The 10,584-nt window shown below is 36.4% G+C and overlaps 2 protein-coding genes across 5 annotated transcripts; both read left to right on the top strand.

The window, feature by feature from the left end:
- The first annotated feature begins 112 nt into the window (after positions 1 to 112).
- On the top strand, positions 113 to 2,373 carry LOC117622710 (protein JINGUBANG-like). Its single transcript, XM_034353474.1, has 2 exons — positions 113 to 758; positions 1,537 to 2,373. The coding sequence occupies exons 1-2, from the start codon at positions 141 to 143 to the stop codon at positions 2,266 to 2,268; spliced, it is 1,350 nt and encodes a 449-aa protein (XP_034209365.1). The 5' UTR covers positions 113 to 140; the 3' UTR covers positions 2,269 to 2,373.
- Positions 2,374 to 4,934: 2,561 nt separating this feature from the next.
- Positions 4,935 to 10,136, top strand: LOC117623210. 4 transcript variants are annotated; one of them, XM_034354105.1, is made up of 14 exons: positions 4,935 to 5,063; positions 5,400 to 5,463; positions 5,850 to 5,994; positions 6,294 to 6,514; positions 6,960 to 6,997; positions 7,092 to 7,171; positions 7,376 to 7,443; positions 7,672 to 7,990; positions 8,307 to 8,419; positions 8,496 to 8,561; positions 9,107 to 9,197; positions 9,348 to 9,415; positions 9,538 to 9,575; positions 9,718 to 10,136. In XM_034354105.1, the coding sequence occupies exons 1-14, from the start codon at positions 5,038 to 5,040 to the stop codon at positions 9,896 to 9,898; spliced, it is 1,518 nt and encodes a 505-aa protein (XP_034209996.1). In that variant the 5' UTR covers positions 4,935 to 5,037; the 3' UTR covers positions 9,899 to 10,136. The 4 variants fall into 4 exon arrangements, with proteins under 4 accessions (XP_034209996.1, XP_034209997.1, XP_034209999.1 ...); XM_034354106.1 differs by lacking the exon at positions 5,400 to 5,463 and having other exon boundaries at positions 4,984 to 5,063; XM_034354108.1 differs by lacking the exons at positions 4,935 to 5,063; positions 5,400 to 5,463 and adding an exon at positions 5,615 to 5,779.
- The last annotated feature ends 448 nt before the right edge of the window (positions 10,137 to 10,584 follow it).

Here is a 10,584-nt window from a genome sequence, read left to right as displayed (position 1 = left end):
GAGCCCATGGCATTTATAAACATTTACACACCACCAGTGCTCGCCACTGGCCAATTTCACAGCATTTATACATTTCATTTCACCAAAATGTGTGCACCAAAAGAAGACCCCCTCCTTTGCTGCATTTTGAGACAAAGAAAATGCTTCCCTACTGCTCTTCCAACTCTCCCCAAACCCCATCTTTTTCAACCAAACCTAAACCCAAAATCACACCAACAAGAGAAGAAAATACACAAAACCAAAACATGTTCAGAAGCATTTCAAACAAGGAAGCCCCATCCTTCTCACACTTCCCATACACCCCACCACACCCTACCAACTCTCCTTCCTCCCTCTCCCAAACCCTAAGCCTCCATGCCTCCCCAACCTCCTCTCCCCTCCACCCTCTCATTCCTACTTCCTCCAAGAACCCCGACCTCCTCACCGCCTACCGCTGCATCTCCTCCGTCCTCCAAAAGGACGGCCAGATCTTGTCCATTGCCGCATCCAACGGCCTCGTTTACACCGGCTCCACCACCAACCTCATAAGGCTCTGGAAGCTCCCTGAGTTCACAGAATGTGGGCAGCTCAAGGCCAAGGCTTGCATGGTTGTGGCAATCGAAGTTTCCCAGGACAAGATCTATGCAGCTTATGGCGACGGCAAGGTTAGGGTTTGGCAGAGAGCATGGGATGGGGGGTTGAAGCATGTCAGGTTGGCTACTATTCCAAAGACCGGAAGTTATGTTCGGAGCTTATACATTGCCGGCAAAGATAAGACTGTAAGTACTCAATGTTTGATATATTTCTTCTTTTTGTTTATTAATTAATGGTAGGTTTTGGGAGGGTAAGAGTTTTTTTTGTTTTTTGTTTTTGGAATATTGATGAGTGTGACATGTAGGGGTTGAAACTTTGGAGAGACCATTAATTATGATGCCCCAATGTGTCAAAGGAAGAGTGAGATGGTGAAATCGGATAGGGAAATCACATATAGGCTTGGGATGCCCCAACCTAGTATTATAGACAATTTTGGAATTAAATTTATGTAGTGGTCCTCCCGATTAAGATATTTAGACTTATTGGCCTTTTAAAATTTTTTTTTGGGTCCATCCAATGATCACATCTCTCATAGAATTTCGAGTAATTAGCGGTTTGCTGTACATATAATTATAGTTGGATTTGTATGAAAAGAACTTTGTAAGAATTCATATTGTAAAATGATTTCTAGCTATTGAGAGATTGTCGACGTTGGGACTGGCCAACGGTACACATGAATGCATATCCCACTACCACATTTGGAGCTGATTTATTGAATTCATAGATTTTGTTGGTCATCTTTTATGACCATTATTAGACAAGACAAGATGAGGTGCGAATTAAATTTTCTCTCTCTTATGCTAAAATTAGTAGATGGAACATAGGAACAGTCATTAATTAATACTAGTAATAGATGAATCCATCGCATATCATTCTTGTTCTTGGTTTTTGTTGTTATAATTGCAATTTGCTAAAAAAACTTAGTCAAATTTACTTTGATTAATATTTCTATCTATGTAACAGATAAAGCATACGGGTGCTGTAACATCACTAGCTATCAATGTATCCGAGGACATCTTATACTCAGCTTCCACAGACAAAACAGTCAAAGTGTGGCGAATTTCGGACCTCAAGTGCATTGAGACCATCCAAGCTCATTCCGGGCCCATCAATGCCATCATTGTCGCCGACGACGGGATCCTTTACACAGCCTCAGACGATGCTACAATCCGAGTCTGGCGTCGTAACTTTTGCAGCGGCGACCAGCTTCCTCACTCACTCACTATGACTCTACCCGCCAAGTGCTCTCCGGTCAAAACCCTAACCCTAACCTCAGATGGGGCGGTCCTCTACGGCGGGTGCACCGACGGGTACATACACTATTGGCTCAAGGGCTGGTTCTCAGGCCAATTGCAGTACGGGGGTACACTCCAAGGCCACACACATGCAGTGATGTGTTTGGCCAGCGTGGCGAACTACGTGGTGAGTGGGTCCGCTGACTCAACCAGTAGGATTTGGTCTAGGGATGTAGAGGATGGCCAGCACACGTGTCTAGCAGTGCTTGTGGGGCACAGAGGCCCAATCAGGTGTGTCGCAGCATTTTCTGGACGATTAGGGGAAGAGACTGAGGAGGGTTGCACAATTTGCACTGGGAGTCTTGATGGGGTTCTTAAAGTGTGGCGTGTGACCTGCATAAATGAAGTTGCTGAAAACATGACTTCAACGCAAAATGGGTGCGAGTATTTTGAGCTCTAGAAGGGAAGGGGACTTCTTCAATTAGGGATCTAGCTATAGCTAACTTGTATACATATCTCATATGTGTACATAACTTTGGTGTAGCACTATTAATTACGACTTTGCTCATGCGTGGATTTTAATTTTAATTTTTAATATATATATATATATATATAAGTGATATTAGGAGAGACGGGATTCAAATACAATACCCCTCATATTAGTATAAAACTGGTTGCTTATTATATATTTCAAGTACATACAATAAATTTTTGTTGCAGCTATGCAGATAGTCTTGAAACTGAAAGGTCATGTTCCTTATTTTATATATGTATATATAATGTAAAACAGATTTAGTATGATTTTAGTTGAATTTTTGGCCAATTATTCCTAGAAATAGGCATGCTTGTTGTATATATGTAATCATTTTATAATCTTCTTTTTTAAATTACAATATTAAATTATTGTAATTTTATATATAGGAGTGTGATGTGTTAAAATGGCTGGAGGATTTGGTTTTTTTAAAGAGGGCATTGGATTTAGGACTATTCTTAGTTCTAACTCCTATTTTTACAGTCACCACCAATGACTAGTTTGTCTTTTTTTTTTTAAATTACATTTTATTGACTAAGATTTAATTCATTTCAATTCAAGTCAAGAGTTCCGCTAGTTAATGGTGTTGTTTTTGTGGGACTCACTTTTTTGTTTTTGGTTTATGCAGGTGACAAATAGGCGTTACACGGATAAAAAGATAAATAAAAAAATAAGTCAAGTTGAATTAAGATTATTGGTAATCTCAATCATATATGATATGACCTTTAATTTGGAAAAATATTTACATGAAACAGGGATAGTACTATTTTGCTATTTTTGGTCAATCATGATATGTTGTGTATGATAACTTTTTCACGTAACAATGTGATTATCTGTGGATAACAAAACGGTGTTATCCCATTTCATACAAGTTTTCCTGCCTAACTTATACTGATTCAGTTGTAATGATCTTATACCATTATTGAATTACAACGAAGAAAGGATCCACAATGGGCTTATATGGGACCAACTAAAATATTTGATCCAAAGTTGACTGCATTATCCATTTGCAACAGAGAAGCAAGCTATCAATTTTCCATAAGTTTAGAATTTCAGGGATAATACGTATAACCTGCTGGTGATTCTGACCTCTAAACTTCACGAATTTGGTTCTAATTTCTGCTCACAGTTGCATGGTGGTGAGCATAAATCTCCCATGGCTGCATTTCCAACCCATCGTTTGGGTTTTGCTCGATGCGAGGGCTGTGAGGATGCTGCATTTCCCTCTTGAAGCACCGATAGATGATGTAACAAAGGATGCGCAAGCCAAATAGAATGCCAATTATGGCCAAGGCTGAGAGAACATAACCTTTGACAGAACGGGATCGTAAGCAGCCAAAAAAGACTCCTACACAAACCATAGCTGAGATCAAGCGTTTGAAGATTGGCCTAATAAATTGGTCAAGTTGTGTCTCTTCCTTGTTCAAAGCTTGAAAATGTGGAGAGAGGTTGAAGTAGTTGTTCTTGCCTTCAACCGAGACTATTTGATCACTTGTGGATCAAGTATGGAATATGATTGATTTCGGATCTTATGACAAAGGTTAAAGTATCTGTTCGCTTTTTCCTTAATTCCTCATAAAACTACTTTAGTTGCTTTTACAATCATGGGATTTAATTAAGTCTTTTGCCCTAATAAAAAAAGAATTCCACGGATAATCTTCAGCATGCATTTTATTTATTTATTATCTTTAGAATAATTAAGTTTTTAATTAGATTGAAGTCCACCTAGCTTCACATCCTTGCTTAGGTGTCACATGTTGATTTATTTTTCTTTTCTTTGCTTACGTGTAAACATATTTGCAACCTCGTCGATTTAATTTTAAAAAGAGAAAAATTTGGCTCCTTCAAACTAAGAGTTCATTCTCAAAGCAAATAAGAATTTGACACTTTTCAAATTTCAAAACAAAGAAAGTTAATCAAAATCCTATTTACATGTAAAGTAATCTCCTTCAGTCAATGTTGTTTGATTTTTTTTTTTTTAAAAGACAAAACAAAACAAAATAGAGCATTCGCAATGGGCTCCTTAAACCACCTTCTTAGACATATTTTAGGGAGGAATTGGAAAAATACAACTTCAACCATGCTCCTTATCCACCTCCTAAACTAAGGAGACTTCTAGGAGCTCCTAAATCTGAGAAGAGAGAAAGAACTCCTACTAGCTTCCTGTAATTTAATATTGCTTTGTTTTATGTTTATTTTACTCTTTTTTAATATTATTTTGTATAGAGATGTACCAATTATGTTGAATTAAAAAATAATTATAGTATTTATAACTACGTAAAATAGGGGTATGATTGGAGTTCAAATTTTATAGAGAACTTCTAAAATAGATTTTGTGTATTTTTAACTAAATTCTAACCAAAAAATAAAGAGCATGATTGCGAATGCTCTTACATGGGACAATAATTTTTTCTTAGCGGTGTTTGAGAAAATTGAATATAGACTTTCGGATGCAAGAATAAATTAAAGTGAGAGATTGGTATAATTTTCTCAAATTAGGAAAGAAAATGTGCTTATGATGATGCATTTAGAATTGGGCCTTTGGGCCCAATGGACCCTGTTGTAAGTTACTATTGCAGTCCCTGTTCGCACCTGCAAAAAGATACGTGTCATCAGAACCGAACTCAATCCGTGTCTCCTCCATTGAACCTTTGCTTTTTCTTCTTCAGAGACATCGCATAATAACGGCTACTGCTAATGTTAGCTTCCAGGTCCCTCTTCAGGTACTGAACGCTTACTCTTCTTTTAGTTCTTCTAACACTCTGTTTGCCTCCTATACCTTATTCATTGAGCTAACTATAAATAATTAAAAAAAGGCTCAACAATTCAGTTGCTGAATTCTCCGTCGCCAAACAACGCCTAATTAATTTATCAAAGTCAGCATGCTTTTAATTAACATTATCGATTTTCTTTTGTTGGGTTCCTATGTTTGTCTTCCATATATCTGATTCGGCTGTAGAATTCAGTTTTGTTTCGTGGAAAAATAAACCATTTTTTATTTTTTACGAGGAGGAGAGTTAAAGAAATGATCTTTTAATCCCTATATTTGAAAATTGCAGAGTGGATCGAGTTCTGAAATTTACTACTGCTTATGTTGCATTGGAGCCAGTGAATCATTTCTTGGTTCGTTCTTTTTAATTGTCATTCCTTTTTCGTTTTGGGTTTAAATCAGTACAAATATCACTATGCATTTAATGCAAAAGAAACTCAATCTGATGCCATCATTATGTCTCTACTCTGCCTATGAAATTGTGTGTTTTGATTGTGGTTTCAGAAAAGCATTTTGTTGGGTTCGTTGAGTGATCAAGGATTAATTATTTGCAAAGAGAAACTAATGAAGTAGTTTGGATAGGTTTTTCTTTTTTCCCAAAGATTAATTCAATACTATGCACAAAACAAAGGAGGGAACACATGAACTTGATTTTAGACTTCACTGGAGGTAGTTGTCACTTTGTGATGCTTTCTGGGCTTTCAAGTAGATATTTTTGTGACTCATACCCGTGTGACAGGGATACCGTGGTTATTGTGGTTTGAGCTATAATATTAAAATGGGTGGTGGAAAAGATAAGCAACGTGGCAGGGATCGTAACAAAAAGATCAGAACAACTAATGCTGTATGGAGACCAGTCACTACTCAAGCCACTTCCAATGAAGGTGGGTTTCCGTTAAATATCATCATGGAGCCTAGGCTAATAGAAGCCAGCAACTTTTCACATTGATTCTAATCCTTTGAGCTTTAGATACTAATTGCAGTAAAGTTTCTCTTATTTTTTACATGAATATTGAGACATACTGAAACATGTAATTATATCTACAACTTTGTATAATGATCTATACACATTATTGGTCGGCGATTGTTAAACTTATGATCGATTGGGTTGGAAAAATAATTTTTTTATAGGCGTAATGATTGGTTACTGTCCAGATTTTATTACAGATTTATTGGTTTGCAGAATGCTCAGTAAGGGTGACCACAGATGAGCTGGAATCTGATACTCAAGTCCAAGAAGTGCACCATTGCACATCTACCAGAATTTCAAGTGCTCACGATGTCGTAGAGGTGGCTGCAACGAACTTTACTGCTAGTTCCAGTGCATTGCAAGATAATGGAGAAAAGACAGTCTTCAAAGGAGAATCAGTGGTTGCTATTGAAAAGCATTCAATTTCAGTTGAGGCATGATTTTGTTGAAAATTCTATTTTTCTGGTCCATAAGGTTATCAGGCCGCACCATATGTTTTTGCTTAGTTTTACAGTTTAATTGAGATTTTCAAGATATTTTTTACTTGCACCCTTCATGCTACAATGCCTTTTCATGTACTATCTTTTTCTTTTGTTTGTGTGGTGGGGGGGAGTTGGAGAGTTCAAGATCAGTGCATGAGTGAGTGCTGAATAGAAACAAAATCAGTTGTATCATCATCTTACGGTAGGAATTTTCTAGGATTTTTATAGAATTGGTGCCGGTATTGCTTACTGCACATTGGACTTCAAAGGCATTTCTCATAATGCTAGTCATTGCATACCCCATTCTACCCTTTTACGTTCCTACTACTCACTTTTTTGTTGCCTTGATGACACTCGTTCTGTTTATTTTGTTCTCACATTCTTCCTTGCTATGCAGGTTGGTGCTTCTTTGGTTCGCTTTATTAGAGGAAAAGGGTACATAGTTCAGCATGTAAATGTTTTATAAAAGTATATTTATAGGATTACTTTCTCATATATTGTAATTATTATTGTTTGTTGTGTGTGTCAGGGGATCTACACAGAGAGAGATTGAAGATGAGATGGGAGTTAAGATTACAATCCCCTCATCAAAGGAGGAGGATTCAGTTAGTAAGTTTTACATTAAAGGTTAACAAGAGTTTGACTTTATGATCAAATAGAAATTGTTCAGGTCTACAGTTGTTCAACTCTTTCATAATTGTGACAGGACATATTAGCCAAGTTCATATAATCTTGTATTTCTTACATGAGGATTCAGACAGTCTGGGGAATGTGAATGTGGTTTAACTATTTTTACCTGGTTATCTTTCACAGTTATTAAAGGCATCTCAATGGAAAGTATATCTAGAGCTTCTGAGAAGATACATACTATAATTGATGAGGTTAGTTGCCTAGCAATGTAGTTTTGCAGAAGAAGGGGTGGTTCTGTTTTATTTTTAATTTCTCTCAATTTTTTTTACCAATTATTTAATACAAGTCATTATTATTTGTTTAGAGCTTATGCCCATTCCTTTATATACACATTTGTCCCTCATCACTCGTCTTTCTTTTGCTATTCAGAGCATACTGTTACATATAATTAACATCTTACTTTCTCCTTAAACATACAGGCAGTTAAGAGCCAAAATCTTGATTACTCTCACTTCATTTCACTTCCATTGGCAATACATCCTGAATTAGTTGATAAGCTTGTCAACTTTCAAACCTCCATCCTGGGAATTAGTGATTCTTGCGTAGATGAGAAAATGAATAGTGATTCAAATGAAGATACTTCTGAGAATGGAGGAGAAGACCAAAAGTTAGAGAAAGGAACTGATGTCCCAGTTGAACTTAATGTTGAAGGTGACAGTGAGCAAGTTAAAGTGAATCCAACTCAGATACCTCTTGTCAGTTATGCTCCTAAAACGTCAAAGGCTTCCACCCTATCTGGTACGTAAATATTATTATAGATGGAAAAGAATCATGATGCATGAGGCTTAAGGAGTTAACGGTTTGAATATAATGATAGTGATATTATTTGGTTTCCATGAAGTTGATACTAGTGATATTATTTAGTTTCCATGAAGTTGTTAATTGGGTCACTGTTAACTGTTTCCCCCATAAGATGTTACTTGTTTAATTTCTGTATTTGTTGCATTCATTCGAACTTGTTGAGGATCATTTTCTTGTTCTTCCTAAACAATTTGTGTGTTTGTGTCTCTCTTTTCCTCGGTCAAAATCTCATTTCAATCTGTGCACTTGACAGACTTGGGAATTGAAAAGTCAATATTCATTAAACCAAAAACGTTTCACTTAACTGTGCTTATGCTGAAGTTGTGGAACAAAGACCGAGTTCATGCAGCTATTGAGGTTTTGCAGGTAAGTGTAACTGAATCAAATAAAAATAGGCTGACAGGGGCCTACTTGAAATAAAATGTTGTGTGTTTCTATCCAGAGCGTCTCTTCAAAAGTGATCGAAGCCTTAGATAATCGTCCTGTCTCCATAAGACTTCAGGGACTGGTATGATTCTTTCTTCACCCTTTCTACTAAACTAAATAGTGTGTTAGCTAATTATGTGGAGCAATGATATGATAATGCATCAGCCCATGTTTTTAAACTTTTAAGTTAAAAATGATTTTGTTGAGGTTAAGATTTTATTCTTGTAGTTTATACCTCCGGCTACTAGTAAAAAAGTTTGAAGTAACCAATCTTTGCACTGTCTGACATGTTTTCAAATTTTACATTGTTCACTTGTCATAATGGATTCATCTTGAGCACCTTTACCAAAAGCAGTAAGTTTTGACTTCTGACAATAAATAATATTTACCTTTGTTTTGAATAAATAAATACAAGCATGTTGTGAATAAAAGCCTTGGTTTTGCTGTGAAGGATTGCTTAGCTTTCATTTTCTTATATATGTATTGAGTTCACTGTCTTGTTCGCATCCTATGTGGCTTTCATATGTCTTTTATTGGTGATGGCCAGAGTGGGGTTGATGCTATTTTCTTTTCCTATGATTTTGGTTATGTGCTATTTAACACTTGAGATGTTTCATGTCCGTGCAGAATTGTATGAGAGGTTCCTTGGCCAAAGCTGGTGTTGTCTATGCTCCTGTTGAAGAAATTGGCAGCGAGGGGAGACTTCTGCGTGCTTGTCGTATCCTAGTTTTATAAGCATTCATTATATTTCATTTTTTGTTTGTTGTACTTGAAATCAATAGAATAAGAAAATAAAAACTTTCTAGTCTAGGTTGAAGTTATTTATATCAATTTAATACTTCTATTAAATTTCTTTAGCTTTTCTTAGAAGTCATTACCGATGCATATACTAAAGCTGGGCTTGTTCTAGAGAAAGATGCTAATCAGAAATTAAAGGTATTGTATATGATCTTTCTGCTGTGTCTGCTTTTGGCACTCTTAATTTTGGTTGTTTTTAGTTTCAATTATATATCCCACTCTAAGAGTTAATACGAGAGTCTTGTCCTTTTGAATTGCAGTTGCATGCAACCGTGATGAATGCAAGGCATAGCAAAAGGTGTTGCTGCCATTTCTGTAGTGATTTAAAGTTTCTTTTACTCTGGTGTTTATTATTTGCTCCGAAGTGTTGGGGCCCTTAAGTGTTTATCCTTTTAAAGTTTCTTTTGCTTGTGGGTGATATATGAGATTGCAATATGCAGGACGAATCGAACAAGAAAGGTTCAATTCTTTGATGCCCGTGGCATTTTCAAGCAGTATGGATCCCAGGAATGGGGAGAGTATCTTATCCATGAAGCTCATCTTTCACAAAGGTTTGTGTTTGATGACAACGGATATTACCATTGTTGTGCTTCTATACCTTTCCCTGAAACATGTGAATAGAGTGATTTACGGACACTCGAGATGTACGTTTTCTTATCTCGGGTAGGAGACAATATGTATGTAATTAAGATAGGAAGTAAGCTTTGGTTAACAAATTCACTCTTGTTTTACTTGGTTTCAGACTGAAATCTGCAACTCCCATATTTTTGTGTTTCCTCTGGTTCATGTACAATGACTTAAACTGGTGCTCCATTTCACCAAAGAATCATTTTTTCTTTCTTTCGGCTTGGAGCGGATATATTTGTTCATGTTTAAATTCCGCTGTGTCAACTTGTTACACTTGTCCATGGAGACCTTTGAAGTCTGAAGAACAGTGTAAGCTCAACTATAAACACTTGCATGCACATAGATTCTTTAGCCTATAATACACTGACTGAAACCATTCATCAAGTGAGTTTCACATCAAATAATAGACTTTGAACCAAAATATTTATAACAACCAAAACAAAGCATGTGCACATCAAATTTTATAGACACGATAGGATAACAAAACCAAAACAAAAGATACTGTAAAAACCTACAAACGAAACTGAAATATAATTAGGTATTTGGATAGCCTTCTAGTCAGTTTTCCTTGCATAGATGCTTAAGTAATCTTTCGGCTTGATGGTAACATTGCGTGCTACGATAACGCTGTGTTTAACACGATAACGTGGTGTTATGAGTTCGCTCAAATGATAAATCTA

Source organism: Prunus dulcis, chromosome 3 (genome assembly GCF_902201215.1).
Source record: "Prunus dulcis chromosome 3, ALMONDv2, whole genome shotgun sequence".
Classification (NCBI taxonomy): Eukaryota; Viridiplantae; Streptophyta; class Magnoliopsida; order Rosales; family Rosaceae; genus Prunus; species Prunus dulcis.
The sequence above is the reverse complement of the archived record's forward strand: the minus strand, read 5'-3'. Positions and strand labels throughout refer to the sequence as shown.

What these genes read in the sequence shown, in the direction of transcription:
- LOC117622710 (XM_034353474.1), top strand. Translation starts at nt 141, where the DNA reads ATGCTTCCCTACTGCTCTTCCAACTCTCCCCAAACCCCATCTTTTTCA. An exon ending in TTGCCGGCAAAGATAAGACT is followed by an intron (nt 759 to 1,536) that starts GTAAGTACTCAA and finishes TCTATGTAACAG; the next exon opens with ATAAAGCATACGGGTGCTGT.
- LOC117623210 (XM_034354105.1), top strand. Translation starts at nt 5,038, where the DNA reads ATGTTAGCTTCCAGGTCCCTCTTCAG. An exon ending in CAGCTATTGAGGTTTTGCAG is followed by an intron (nt 8,420 to 8,495) that starts GTAAGTGTAACT and finishes GTTTCTATCCAG; the next exon opens with AGCGTCTCTTCAAAAGTGAT. An exon ending in AATGCAAGGCATAGCAAAAG is followed by an intron (nt 9,576 to 9,717) that starts GTGTTGCTGCCA and finishes TGCAATATGCAG; the next exon opens with GACGAATCGAACAAGAAAGG.